At 34.6% G+C, this 15710-nt stretch overlaps 1 protein-coding gene across 2 annotated transcripts; it reads left to right on the top strand.

The window, feature by feature from the left end:
* The first annotated feature begins 275 nt into the window (after positions 1–275).
* LOC115963467 (protein LEO1 homolog) lies at positions 276–9137 on the top strand. 2 transcript variants are annotated; one of them, XM_031082472.1, is made up of 12 exons: positions 276–528; positions 1135–1469; positions 1693–1825; positions 1908–2090; positions 3812–3988; positions 4562–4693; positions 6271–6450; positions 6541–6672; positions 6913–7017; positions 7120–7374; positions 8253–8414; positions 8778–9137. In XM_031082472.1, exons 1-11 carry the CDS (start codon positions 415–417, stop codon positions 8385–8387), a joined length of 1881 nt encoding a protein of 626 aa, XP_030938332.1. In that variant the 5' UTR covers positions 276–414; the 3' UTR covers positions 8388–8414; positions 8778–9137. The 2 variants fall into 2 exon arrangements, with proteins under 2 accessions (XP_030938332.1, XP_030938331.1); XM_031082471.1 differs by having other exon boundaries at positions 277–528; positions 7114–7374.
* The last annotated feature ends 6573 nt before the right edge of the window (positions 9138–15710 follow it).

Raw genomic sequence — 15710 nt, forward strand, 5'->3', positions numbered from 1 at the left:
AGGTGGTCGAAAAAAAAAAAATTTAAAACAATGATATTGCAAATAAAAAAATATTTTTTTATTTATAAAAAATGCCGTTTGGCTAGAAATTCCCGTGGGCGGGTCAAAAAGTGAAAACGGTTTATTAAACACCCCGTACCAGACCCCCAAAATATCTAAGATTACATCAATACATAAGTGGGACCGGACAGGCCAGTGAGTTGGGTCCCATCCTTTGAAACCCAACGCTGACGCGTCAAGAATATTTTTCCTTTTAGGGTGGTCGATATAAATCGCTAGCAAAGCAGAAAAGATATTAATAATAATTGAGAGCTCAACCCTGATCTGCTGTATCGCACACAGAGAGACTACGCTCTCTGAGTTCCGAGCTCCGAACAGTCAGAGAGAGAGAGAGAGAGAGAGAGAGAGAGAGAGATGGGGACCGAGAAGCGGCACCAGATGATGCAGAACCTGTTCGGCGATCAATCGGAGGAGGAGGAAGAGATTGATTCCGAGCACGAGTCTAATCCTCCTCCCAATTACGCCTCTGTAAGATTCTTCCTCTTCTCTTTTTTGATGTATAAAAGTTATAGGTAAAGTTGAAATTTCAGATTCAATTTCGTGCTCATAATGCTAGGTTTTCATCAATTTAAGCAAATTCTAGCTATGGCTTTGGATCTAGGCCTCTAGGGTATCCATGTGGAAATTTGAAGTTCTTGTGATTGTGTTAAAATCTTGGTTATGTGTGTTTTGGGATTAGATAATTTTTGTAATGGAGCATGTTTGTGTGTTGTTTGAGTATGTGTACGCATTCTGGTTTTTTAAAAGGCACAAATTTTGTTTCCGAAATCAGAGTGATTAAGCGTGGTTGATCATAAATAATGTTTATGTGTGGTGTGGTTAAAATTGGTTCTAAGTGATTGAAGTTTATGTAACTGAGAAAAAATACAGTTTCAGTTTATAAATTTGTGCCTTTGCCCTTAAGATTGAGCTTTGCAAAAAAATATAGCCCGGAACAGAAAACAATAATTTTGGTGTTTTTCTTAAGGACCCATCGCGTGCGTGTGTAACATGCCAATAAAAATGGGTTTTTTATTTTTATTATTTATTTATTTATTTATTTTCCTGTTGAAAATGTGACGGTTTTGTTTTCAGGATGAAGCAGAGGGTGGGCTGGAGCCTGAAGGCGAAATTGAAGTGGAGGGGCCTGGGGAGGCTGAAGTAGAGAGTGAAGGTGAGTTGGTTGAAGTAGAACCTGATCCGGGGGAAAGCGAGGGTGAAAGAGATCAGAGTTCTCAAGAAGTAGAAGTCGGTGATCAAAGAGATGAAATTGGAGGAAAAGAGACTGACAGTGATGAAAAGGAAGATTATGGTCAAAGAGTGGTAACAAGCAAGAGACGCGATGTGATTGAAAGTGGATCCGAGAGATCCGAGGAAAACCATTATCCTGACAATGACGAAGAGGAAGTTGATCAGGGTAGAAGTCAAAGGTAATTTGCATAATACTAATACTTCTCTAACACAAACACATTCAATTTTATCTTGAAGAATTGGGTGCTATTTTCTGGTATGGGCTGGTCATGCATAGCTTGGTCACTAAGCACTAGGCATTGCAGACATCAAAACAAAAGAATATTAATGTTAATGTGAGCTCTTTTTATAACAAGCAGCAAGCTATCTTGAATATTAATGTGAAACTTACCTTCTTAACAGTGGATCGCCTGGGGAAGGAAAAGATCAGACCCATGTTTCAAATTCAGCCGTTCGTGATGTTTTTGGTGAGTCTGATGATGAAGAAGAAGCTCCTGAGTATGCAGCTCACAATGACATTGAGCAAGATTTAATTGTGAGTATATCATTGATGCAATGAATATATCATTGACCAAGATTTGTACTTGGTGATGATAGAAAGTGTTTTCTTGCTTTAGAACCCTATGGAAGAGGAAGGGACCTACGGAAAGAGTCCAAGACCAGAGGATTTAGTGCCTGATGAAGATGCTCGTTATGAGTCAGAAGAGGAAAACATTGAGTCTAGAATTAAAGAGAAGCCTGTTGGTCCACCATTGGAGCTAGAGATTCCATTACGTCCACCTCCAGCTCGTCCAGAGAGGGTATATTCTTTCTTCTATTTGCTGCTACTATGTTTTCTTAAGTTGTCCATCTTGCTTGATTCACAGGTTTCTTGCATACTATATTTAAGGCATATGCATTATATATTGCTTTACAGGGAATGAAGTTGAAGCTAAAATTAATTCAGATGGTCTACTTGTTTTGCTAGTCATTTCAGATATTAATTATGGTCTCACCTACGTATCTTATTGAATTAATTGGTGGCATGTGTAGATTGCACTTTTGGATGTTGAGGTTTAGCTTGGGATTTGGAATTGTATTTTAAAAAAGACCTTGGGCAAGCAACATTTAACCTGGCTATTTAGTATGAAACTGTGAAAGTTGTTCAATTTATGTTGCGATTGGCATCATATAAATTATACATTCAAACTTGAGTTATAAAAACGTATATGGAGGACAAAATTTACCTTGGTTCTTTATTTTATTGTGGTTAAGAAGTTCTGCATAGTGAAAGAAAAAGTTTGGGATTGATTGGGTTATGCCAGGTTTGGTTGTAGACTTACTTTGTTGTTGGCACCATTGGCTTGGGAAATTTAGGGGCTGTTTGGTACATTAACTTAAACACATGTTTTCAGTTTTCAAATAACATTACACGCATTTTCACACATTTTTTCACCCACACGTATTTTCAAAAAAACTGAAAACTGTTGTTTAAACACACGTACCAAACGGGCCCTTAATTCCAATATTTGGAAATTAGTACTAGGCTATTTGATGTGGACTATTTGGACTGAACGTAATTAGTGTTCTTTTGAGGATATTGAGAAATCAATGGCTCAATTGTTAGATTTGTGCCATCGGACTCTCTTCGATTGGTCTCGGTGTTGGGGTCTTTCGGATTGTTCTACTATTACTGATTTTCTTTTGTCTCTTAGAATAGGATGTTGATTCCTTTATTTCTTTTTGTCATTGTGGTTTTTTGTTCACTGCCGTGAACCTTGTATCTTTTTTTCTCTTCTAGTAATAATATTACTTTCTTACCTATCAAAAAAAAAAAAAAAAAAAGAAAAAGAAAGAAAAAAATTTTCTGGGTCCTGAAGTTTCTAAAATCTGTAAGCGCAGCCCTTAAGATCGACTTCCCTCAGTTTCCATGGAAGCGTTTTGAGTCATAGCTGCGCAAAATCAAAATCACCTCTTTTGGTTTGGGGTTTCTCTTTAGGGTTTTCCTTTTGAGTCCTCCTTTTATCCCACCTTGCTTGTTTTTTCCATGAGGCATACTCTTCGCCATTGGATCTGTAATTTTTCTCATCTTTTTGGAACTTCATACAGTTTCAATTAATGGGTCTTATTTTCAGCTCCAATTTGATACATTTTTAGTTTGTCTCATTTTAAGGTGGGGGAACATTTTTAATTTTTACTGTTAGCTAGCAACCTATCAAAAAAGAAGAAGTTCTGCATGACTTGATCATCTTACTTTTCTTTTGCAAGCTTTGTGTCTAGTAATTTACTTGATGATGGTTGCCAATGAGATCTAGCTCAAATGGCACCTCATCTACTACAATGTAGAGTGTGAGATCACAGGTTCAAGACCTATTGGATGCATAACTTAATAATTTTAAAATGGGGGGGGGAGGAACTTGATGGTTATTGTTTTCATTATCATTGTCCTCAGATCCTTTGATACCCGAAAAAAGGATCATTAATATTTTAATTTCATGAGTTGGTGCAAAATTTTAATATTCGGCTGTTTAACTGTTTGCAGATGAACATGATTAAAGTTTCTAATATAATGGGCATTGACCAAAAACCATTTGATCCTAAAACATTTGTGGAAGAGGATATTTTTGTGACAGATGAATCTGGATCTAAGAAACGTATACGCTTAGAGAACAATATTGTGCGCTGGAGGACTGTTAGAAATCCAGATGGCACAACATCTGTAAGTATTTATCTTTTATTGTTATCTGTTATACTTACACATGCATGCATAACAGAGAAGTCAAACACATTTGGTCATAGAAAGAAACACAGAAGTCAAATCAGTTAGGATCACAGGGATAAAGTCTTGGGTTCCTTTGATTATGTCACTGTACTCATGAAACTTGTAAGTTGTAAAAGAGGATTTTTCTCAGTCATGTCTTCTATGGGGTTGATCAAAGTGTTGGATTTTGTGATTATTTCCACACACAAATTAATTGTATTTATTGTTTTATAAAGTCGCTTGATGTTCAATAGTCTAAACTCTAAAGTGCGTGTGCAAAAATAAATTTAGAGCTACCTTTCTTAATAATGATTCAGTGTTGGAGTAGATCATCCTATTATACCCTCTACATAGTGGTTCTTCAACCTATGAACTTTTTGTTCTTGGTAACTATTTCCCATTTTAATCTTCCCTTTAGCCTTAAGTTTTGAAATTGGTCCAACATTACTGTAAGAGCTCATTTTGCACTTGACTGTTCAACATTTTTCTCAGATTTAATTTAGTGTTTAAATATTTCCTTGTGTTTTATAGCGTGAAAGCAATACACGCTTTGTGAGATGGTCAGACGGCAGTTTGCAGTTATTAATTGGGAATGAAGTTCTTGACATATCCGTGCAAGATGGACAACATGATCAATCACATCTTTTTCTTAGACACGGAAAGGTGAATTTATATCTGTTTGATATGTCTAATAGTTTTTTATTTAATTGATATCTTATGTGATCCATAAATATAACATCTTTAGTCATTTCTACCCCTTTTTTCCCACTTCCTTAACAAATGTAGTGATCCAGCCATGGAATAAAGGTCAAGTTGCTGCCTCTAGAACCTTAAATCTTGAGTACCCTAAATTTTGCAACCTTTGATGTTGCATATCATTTGTCTAAACATCCTTGAAAGCAAAATCTTTTATTGCTGCCTGAGAAGTCTGGTGTGTTGTTCCCCTAGCTTCCACCTTCATTCTTCTAAAATTTTAAACCCTGGTTCTATGAATTTTTCTACCCTAAGTCCAATAAAATCTGATATACAAACTTCCTAATTTTATCCTTCGTCATGTATCAAGCTGCCAAATGTGTCTGAGAGAACCTGAAATACATAGCCTACTAAGATGCATCAATTTTCTTTTACCTTCCACACCTTCTTTGTGGCATGTTTTCAGAGTCAGAAACTCATATTTTGTGATTATCTCTCCAGGATTATTGATTTGATTATTCCTTCCTGCTATAGCATCCCTTGACCCAGTAATATAACCAAAATTTGTAACGAATTTTCAAGTTCATTCTACCTCTGCCCCTCTTTTCTAGATACTTGTAAGAACATGAGTATATCACGTCACATGGAAGTTGAATCTAGATTCTTACAATAATGTAATATGTATACACAAACAGCCACACATATACATATGTGAGTGTGTGTGTGTTGGTCAATATAAATGGAAAAAAGCTTAGAAGCCCTTGATAATAGACAATCAGTGTATTTGGTATTAGGGTTTAGAGGCATTTGTTATTTAAAAGTTGACATGGGACTGCCACTGTGTTGGGGTTTAGAGGCATATCCTTGATGTTCATGTCCTTGCCTTAGATTTATGTCCTCCTCCCATATTGGAAATTTATTGCTATTTTCTTTTATAGGTTTTTTCTTCCTTGGGTGCTAAAAGAGGTTTAGTTTTTTTTCCCCGATTGGTAATTTATGCACAAAACCACTGGCTTTTAGACCCATGACCTTATACTCTATCCATTCTTGTTGGAGGAGAAAGTCCCATTTGGGCTAAGGTTTAATGGCAATATGTCCCCTCTAGGCTGCTTTTACTATTATACGACTTAAATTTTATTCTAGGGACTGGGGTTCCTGTCAACTAGATGCTAGGGGGCAGAAATGATGAAGTTGATTTTATGGAAGCCCTCTCATGTTCTTTTAGAGAATTAAATGCAGTGTACGTGCAGGACAAGAATATAGTAATTTAGGGTCATCTGTATATCAGCAGGAATAGAGTTTAGCCTTTTAGAACAAGATCATGCTATATATGCATACCAAATACCGAATAGATGCTGTTGATTACAGGTTCCAGTTCTGAACGCTGAATCTTGCCCACCAAGCTTGGCCATTGTAATATAAATTGTATGTGATTTCTTGTAGGGTCATCACTTATTTTTTACTTTTCATTAAAATCGTTTACAGCTCTCTCCATGTCCTGTTTTGAACTGCATGATTTCTTGAATCCTTAAATGCCTTGCTTTCAGGGAATTCTCCAATCTCAAGGAAGGATTTTAAAAAAGATGAGGTTTATGCCGTCATCTTTGTCATCAAATTCTCATAGACTGCTGACTGCTCTTGTTGACTCAAGGCATAAAAAGGTTTATAAGGTTAAGAACTGCATCACTGACATTGATCCTGAGAGGGAAAAAGAGGAAAAAGAAAAGGTAATTACTAATTAATTGCATTAAGTAGTGGTGTGTGCTTTATATTGAGAATCATGAGTTTCATTTGTCCATTTTTCTAATGGTTTGTAGGCTGAAAGTCAAAACATCAGAGCTAATGTACTTCTTAATCGGAAGAGGGAAAAAGTGAACCGGAAATATACCCCAAATGTAGACAGGAGGCGCCAACTTTCTCCTGGGTTCTTGGAGGATGCTCTTGATGAGGTCAGCTCTTACTCTTACAATGAATGGGAAATAGATGAAAAAGTTAAAACACTTGCATTTTCCCCCTTCATCTATGGAATTTTATTATTTGACTGGTACTTTTCACCTTGGAGACCACAAACATTGTTTTAGGCATGGAAAAGCCTATAGTCTTCATCTTCCTGTAGTATTCTGGAGTATTTTTCTATATATGTCTGTCCAAGGCTGAACCAATTCTCCTAATTGTCCACCAATTTTTAGGATGATGAGACGGATTATTATGATTCAAGACGTTCTCGCCGCCGCTTTGAGGAAGATTTGGAAGTTGAAGCTCGAGCTGAGAAACGCATTCTAAATGCTAAAAAGGTCTCATGACTTGATCTCTTAAGTGATTCCCCCCACCCAAAGAAAAGGTGATTATTTATTTTGTCTGCTAAGACAGTTTTGCTTTTGGTGTTCTAGTCACAGGGACCAAAAGACATCCCTCGCAAGTCATCTCTGCCAACTGCTAAATCTTCTCGACGCCCAGTGGATTTCTCTGACAGTGAACGAGAGGAGTCTGAGTATGAAAGTGATGGGGAGGAAGACGAGAGGTCTCCCCCACGTAAAAGAGCTGAGGAGCCGGTGCAAGAGTATGAAGAAGAGGAAGAAGAGGAAGAACATGATGAACAAGAGGCAGAAGTGAATGAAGCATCGGAGGAGGAAGAGGAGGAGGAAGCTGAGGTATGCCGGTTTCTTTGATTAATCTAAAATTTCCATACTACGTGTTTCAGCTAGGCTCTCTGGTTTGTACTCTTCCAATTGAGGCACAAGAGATTATTTACTTAATAATTGTTGTTCCATGATTGTGCTGTCTGATGCGGGCACTTTTTGTTTTTGATATGTTGGATGCCTTTGGAAACTTCAAATTTCCTGAGTTTAAACTGTCTATTTTAGATGTACTGTTGTGTCCATAACATACTTTAAAGAATTACCATTGATTGTCTATTTTAGAGTATTTTTTATATATGTTCAATGGGATTTGACATGTCAATAGACACGAGGTGTAATGTTTCATTTTGCATCTAATCTGAAAATTCCTTAGCATGCATCCTCTAGCAGCACTGAACAACTCTTGACGAGTTTTGGTCCTAGTGTGAACTGCTTTGGTCTAGTCCTCTCAAAGGGCTGCCAAAGAAAATACAAGTAGAACCTTTAACAGAAACAGTGATAAATGCACTGTGCATATAATTCATGTGGCTAGGGAATGCAGCTTTTTCTGGGGAAGCTAAGAGTTCTTTGGCACTGATGTTGATAAATTGGTGTTAGGAGACTGTACAATGTCATATAATTAACAAATTATCTGCTCTAGGTGGTACAGTGATGTTACCTATGAAAGGAAATGGTTGTGCCAGATGGTTAAGTTTTTCAAATCCTTCTTTATTGCATTTTGTAATACATATATGATCTCTTTTTGGGTGATCATCCCTAAGATTGTCACGGTGTGGAATGCATACATTTTCCTCTATAAAAATTCCATGTATGGAGATATTGCAATGTTATGAAATAAAGTTTATTTTTTATTCTTTTTATACTTCACCCTGCTTTTTGGATATTTTCAGGAGCCAAAACAGAAGGGTAGGGAGTTTGGAGGCAGTCTCAAGCGCAAGGGGATTGAGTCAGATGAGGACTCTCCTCCAAGAAAGACTACATCCCATCGCCGAATGGCAGTTGTTTATGATAGTGATGAGGAATGAAACTTGCTTCAGAAAAGAATTCCATAAGTGAGTATCTTATTTATGTACAGTAAACTTCTTCTTTATAATTTTTGTCATGCTTGCTCTCACAGTTGAAACTGTTGGAGATGGAGAAAGTACATAATTGCCTTTTGTAAGAAGAGTTTATTGATTTCATAGAAAATACTTGCTTGAATAACTGTTGATTTCTTTGTCTTGATTATAAAATATTTTGTTTTTTGCATTTTTTTTCTTATCATATTATTGTTTCATAGGTAACTATGTAAAAAATAATATATCTCCTTGTACTAGGTAAAAGTAAAGGTTGTATTATTTAGCATACGGTTTTTTTTTTTTTGTGAATTTCTTTTAGGGGCTATGATTTTGAGTCATATTCTTACATTGTTTCAGCTGAACACTTGATAATGAATCAGAGATGAACCACGTTTGCAATTGGGGTTGGGATAACCGTTGCATATTGTTGATAAGACTGTTAGTTGTAGCAAAAGCAAATGTTGGCTCCCGTTTTCCCCCATTTTCAAAGTTTGTTAATCTTAACGTGGCTGTGTATATGAATAAGGATTTGTATTTTATTATGTAGGAGGAGATGTTGTGAACTGAATCAGTGTTCTCCATCATTTTTTCCCCTAAATTAATTCTGAATTTTTTTTTTGAGTTAACTCTTACCATTTGTAATAACTACTAAAATTAGTAATGGGTACTTTGTGATGGTCGAAGAATATTGTACAAGGCTTATCGTTATTTTTATTATTCCCAAGTATCTGTTTTTTTATTATTATTATTTTTTTAATTACTTGGAAGTTTGTCAAATGCAATGCCCTTGTGTATCCAGTGATAGCAGAAATTAGCCTCTTTATTTTTTGGGTGTATGAAGGAACTTCATTTTTTTGAGATAGGTAGATAGTAGGGAGGAGGGGGAGGTAGAGGTGGAGGTGGGATTCCAACCTGTCACAAAAGATGCTATTACTTAAACCCCGTCTAAAAAAACTTCATTGAAAAAAGAGAAATGAATTATCATAAATTTGTAAAGAGTTTTACTAATGTATGTCCGGTAAATTATTATAGGAAATTTTTTATGAAAAAATAAAAAAAGTAACTAACTTTTTCGACAGTTTTATCAATTTTTAATAATTTTTTTTTATAAAATTGGTGATTAATATATGTTTTAAGAGTATACATTAACTGAACATATTTGTAAATAAGAAGAAAAGCTAACGGGGGCATGAAGACAAAGGAAGGAGTATTGAAAGTGGGTAAAAAGAGGTGTGGACTGTGGAGGGTGAATGTAAAAGGCATTAATTCAACCACAAACTGGTTGTGAATGATGCCTTCTTTGAAATTTGTGTGAAAAAGGGCGAAAAATCTGGGACCCTACTTTAGGGCAAAATGTGAAGAGAACTTTGTGAATTTAGGATTAGTGGCAAGTGATTTCTTGTGGTTTTGGTTTACAAAATTAGATCTGAATTAAGTACAGTGGCAAAATTTGTTCTTCTATTCAACTTCTGTTGATTCAGTGGATGAAAAATATTCTTCTCCATGTACCATCCACCAATGTTTTAGAGCATCCATAGCAGCTATGATATATGTGTTAAATGCCAAATATTTGGCACACCAAACACCAAAAACAATGCATTATCAGATGTGTTAAATGTTTCAAAAGTTTGTAACATGCTACAGTACTTTTTCAAACAACAATTGCATAATATATATATTATTATTTTATTTCCGTTTTCTCTCTCCTCATCACAGATATCTCTCTCTCTCTCAGTCCTCTCATCTCTGTCTTCTCTATTTGTCTTCCATAGCATGCCGATCACCAATGACCACCACTCAACGCTGTTGATCCCACCAAAGACCACCACTGGACGCTGCCGACCATCTGTCTTCTCTATTCCGCTTCGGGTTCTTTTTTTTTTTTCTTTTTTTTTCTTTTTTCCGTTCACGTTTTTTGGCTGTGGTTTGATGGGTGGGTTGGACAATGGGTGGGTTCGGATGGGTAGATCGGTGGTGGGTGAGTTCGGGTTGTGGGTTATGGCGGTGGATGGGTTGAGATGGTGATGGGCGGATCAGTGGTGGTGGGTGGGTCGGTTGGTGATGGGTGAATTGGTGGTGGTGTTGATCTCTATTTTGATCTATTTTTGTCTTTGTTTTTTTGTTTTGGTAGTGGATTCGGCGGCGGTTGTGGGTTTTTTTTTTGGTGATTGGGGCCACAACAATTTTTCTGGTTGTTGTTGTTGTTGTTGTTGTGGTTGATGATGATGATGATGATGTTGATGGGGAGGAATTTAATATATTATTTTAATGTGTTGTAAATATTATTTTAATGTATAGAATTGAAGAATAAAACATCTGACAAATTAGATATTGTAAAATGATGTGGTAAAATAATAAAGTAGGTTTTTAGTGTGTCAAAATGATATTTTTTTTGCAACATCTGCTGTGGATGCTCTTACAACCCAAAATGAGCCATAAATAAAATCGAAAACAAAGCAAAAACTTGAAGTACCAAGTTCTTGGCCATGTCTCTGAAAGTACCAAACACTTTTATAAGTGTTAGCCAAACACTCAGTTTTTTGAAACTCCACTTTTTCATTATTCACTTTTAACAAAACTCCACTTTTTCATTATGCACTTTTGCAAAAAGCTGAACCAAACTCACCCTATATGAGGCTCCCTCCAAAAGTGACATATTGACAGGTACGGTATGTATTCTTTTTTGACAAATTGGCAGAAATGAGATATGACACTTATTTCCATTCAAGTTTAGGTTTGTTTGTTTTCTTGTGCTTGGTTGTGACCAAATCTAAGTCTATGTTGGTTTGTTTTCTTGTGCTCGGTTGCAACTTGCAAGAACGCAGATTCTGACCAAATCTAGTGCTTGCAACTTGCAAGAATGCAGATTCACAATATTTTCACAATAAATTTTATGTGACAAGTTGTTACATTTTCCCCTACTAGTAATAACTTGCTACTTAAGATTTGTTGTGAAATTATTGTAAAAATATTGTGGACGTAGCGTTTCTCATTTTTAATTCTCCTAAATTACTTATTCTAAAAAAAAACTCCCTAAATTGGAGAAGTTTGGAGGAGAAGTTCCACTTATATTAAAAAATTTTAAATTGTAAATACAATACCTCTCTTTACTTAATTTTTAAAATTGAGTAACATACAGTTAACAACCCTAAGATTTGGGCTAATATTAGCTTGGTTCAAAACCCACCAACTTGATCCCTAATCACCGTGAGAGAGAGAGGAAAAAAAAAAGAGTAACGATTTTGGGTCCAAGTTGGGTTTAGGGACTATGGTGGTCCATTTTGTAAAGTTTTGGACATGACTAACATTAACCCAAATCTTGGGAGTATTAACTGTATTTTACCCTTTCAAATATCCAAATAAAGGAAAAGGTAGCTGTTTTCAATAGTTAATTACATATTTAATGACAAATTTTAATGGAATCTGAAGAAATTCTTGAAATGAATGAATTTGAAATTTAGAGAACTCAATTGAAAAAAAGTAAAGTTAGAGGGCTGAAATGAATTTCAGTCAAATTTAGAGGGTGAATTTGCATTTTAGCTCTCTCTCTCTCTCTCTCTCTCTCTCTCTCTCTCTCTCTCTCTCTCTCTCTCTCTCTCTCTCTCTCTCTCTCTCTATATATATATATATATATTAAATTGTAATATTTATGAGGTTGGACTTTTCAAGGAGATAAAAGTTATCTTTATAAGATGAGAAAGGTATAAGTTTATTATATGGAAAGTTTTAAATTTTTTTTTTAATTTTATTAAATAGAGGATTTATTTATTAACTAAGGAACACTGTTACAAATATTGTCAATTGGGCACTCGCGAGGAGTGCTTAGTTGTAAAATATCACACACATATTTTACATAAACAAAATTTGGACATTCATTACATTCTCTGACACTGCATTGGTGCTCTTATCCCCTTTCTGCTAGTTCATCTGCCATGCCATTTGTTTCATGAAAGACAGTTTTTAGATATCCAATAAAAAATATTTCATTAAGCATTATACAATTTTATATGAAAAGATGTAATTATTTAAAACCTTAACGTTGAAAAAAGAGAAATTGAATTAAGTATTTCCTTTTTTCCAAAAAAAAAAAAGAATTAAGTATTTCCTTACAGTGATAATTTAGTACTTTCTCAACTACCAGCAGGATCATATTCTTTAATCTTTTGCAAAAATAAAGTATAAACACATACATTTTTTTTTGGCAAGGAGTTGAGAACGCTATATTGCATCAAGGCCAAATCCCTTATATAGATGCTGGGCCTAATGGGAGTGGATTGGTGTATAAGGTGGAGAAGAATGGAGGGTTGGTTAATAAAAAATCAGATGTTTTGATCCAAATCTATGAGATGATGATGATGTTGAGATGGATGAAATGGATAAATAAAGTGTTTCCTTAGGAAAAGGAAAAGTGTGTAGTCCTATGCATCCCTAAAGTGTTTCCTTGTTTTAAGTACTGCTGAATGACGAAATGCAGTGCGGAGTTCCTCCCATGTATTGTCTATTGAAATATATAAATGGCCTTTTTTATTTATTTATTTATTTTTATAATTAATTAGCTCAGCTTATTCATTTGGTTATTGAGAATGTTACTTATTTTTGTTAGGAAAAAACTTGTTTTACAAAACACATTGTGTTATAACGAGACATGTTTTCAAGTTATAAAAAACATAATGGATTTCGAAAAAAAAAAAAAAAAGCTATAAAAACAGAGTGTGTGGAACTGTGTAAAACAAACACCACATGGTGTAAACTGTTAATGCTCATTTACAAGAAATGATTGGTTTTGAATATTTTAGTTTGGATGGATCTTAGATTGGCCAACCCTTAACCCTAAAAATTTGGGACTAGAATTGTTAAGGGCTTATTTTTGCGGGTTGGGCTATTAGTGAACTAAGGTTGCGTTTGGAAATATGAATTTGGATTTAGATTTGAGTTTTAAATACCTTGATTTTAAATCCATTGATTTTAGATGCCATTTCTAATCCAATGATTTTAAATCTCTTAAATCCTTATTGGATTTGTCAAATCCAAATCCAATTACCTTTTAAAATGATCCAAATAAGGTATTTGAATTTTAATAACTCAAATAAAAATCCATATGCTCAAATCATGTTATCCAAATGTACCATAAATATTTTTATATTTTATACAATCATTTGCCCCATAGGTCCAATAAATGAGTACTAGTTGGTTGGGCTAGGCCTACCACAGTCTGTGGTAAGCCCAACACACTTAATCTGAAAAGTAATTACAGCGGCCTAATCCTTTAACTAAGCATAAAATGAAAACTTAATTAATAGCACCTATCTGTCTCATGTTTGCACCCAAAAGAAAGATAAAAACCTCTGTTTCTACTTCTGTGATTTCCAGAAGCTATATATATATAAAAGGGACAAGGGATGTTAAAAAGGAAGCAAGGAAAATTAGCCATCTGTACATTCTTCATTTTATTATCCTCAGCTATTCCACTCATTGTTTCAAACCATCATACTTGAAAAATTATCCTCAGCTTTAAGTTTTGTTTCATTAGACTTTTTTTGACTCTAAGCTTTCAAAAACGAGTACTGAGTTGTGTTGCCCCACTAGCTTCCAAGATCCATACTTGGATAGGGTTTTGGGTTGGGCTCTCCAATTATTTTTGGTGTTTAAGACAAAAGATTCGCAACAAGGATTTTAGAGCATTTGCATTGGCTCATGCAAAAAATTATGTTTACATATTTACTTTTCAAAACACTTCACATTAATTTATTTATTTTATACTATATTTTATTAAAATATTAATTTTTCTTATTTTTTTAATTGTTTCTCTTTCTTCACAGTTCACACATAACAACTATCGTCCACTTTCTTCCTTCATCCTCGAGGAATGTAAAGAAAGAATAAACAACTAAATGTAAAATGAATAGTGCCAGTGTGAATTTACATGATTACTATAGCAAATTTGTAAATTTACACGGTTATTATAGCAAATTTGTAAATTTATACAAATTGATGTTAATTATTTTTAGGCAAAACTATGTTAATTTTACACATTTTTCTATTATACACACTGTGAATGCTATTTGTTGTATATATAGGTATATACATGAATAGGTTGCAATAATGATGTTTGAGTTTGAAGAGTATTGTTTCATAAAGTCGATAGAGTGAAAATTCAAATTTTGGAATTTTCTAAGTAAAAATTCGAAATTCAGTATTTTCGATTGGTCGAAACTTTTGCTCGATCAATCGAAATGGTAAGGAAATCTATCCTGGAGTCTTTGCTTGATTCGATTGCTATTCGATTCTTATTCGATTGATTGAAAAGAGTATTTGATCAATCGAAAGGAACTCTTGACTTATCAAAACTCAAAATAACTGAATTTTCTGCAGAATTTTCTAGTGACTGTTTAGAAAGTTTGAAGACGTTTCAAGCATTGTGAATAGTTTTATGAAACATTTTAACTCTCCATATGTGCTTTTTGATGAAATATAACCCTATGGGTATAAATAAAGGCTTGTGTTCACTTGAAATCCTGTTGTTATAATTGTTATTTGTAGAACCCAACAACTTAGTTGTATCTTGGGGATAAATTTGCGATAATCCTTTAACAACAAGAGTGCGAGGGCAAATATTCTCTAAGGATAACAATTTTGTGCCTCTAAGTTATCTATTTTTGTTTGTCTTTTGTGTTATCCTTATTCTTCCTTTATAACTTTGTGCATGTATTATTCCCAACACCATTAAATCTTTGTTTTTCCTTAAAACTTCATTGTTGACAATTGTTTCCAAGGAAACATCACTGAAAGTATGCCTCTTTCTTTGATTAATAAAAAATTTCCACACTTCATGTTTCAGCTAGGCTGTCTGATATGTACTCTTCCAATTGAGGCACAAGAGATTATTTACTTTATTATAATTTTTGTTCTGTGATTGTGGTGTCTGATGCAGGCACTCCTTGTTTTTTTAGATGTCGGATGCCTTTGGAAACATCAAATTGCAAGAGTTTTAAACTGTCTATTTTCGATGTACTGTTGCGTCCATATTCCATAACATACTTTAAAGAATTACTAGTTACGTGAGTAATTCTAGTTACATGAGTTTAAACTGTTGACGAGTTTTGGTCCTAGTGTGAACTGCTTTGGTCTAGTCCTCCTAAAGGGCTGCCAAAGAAAGCACAAGTAGAGCCTTCAACAGAAACAGTTATAAATGCACCGTGCATATAATTCGTGTGGGTAAGGGAATGCAGCTTTTTCTAGGGAAAAAGAAAGAAAGAAAGAAGAAGCTGAGAGAAAGAAAAAAAAAATGAC

Source organism: Quercus lobata, chromosome 10, assembly GCF_001633185.2.
Source record: "Quercus lobata isolate SW786 chromosome 10, ValleyOak3.0 Primary Assembly, whole genome shotgun sequence".
In the NCBI taxonomy this organism is placed as follows: domain Eukaryota; kingdom Viridiplantae; phylum Streptophyta; class Magnoliopsida; order Fagales; family Fagaceae; genus Quercus; species Quercus lobata.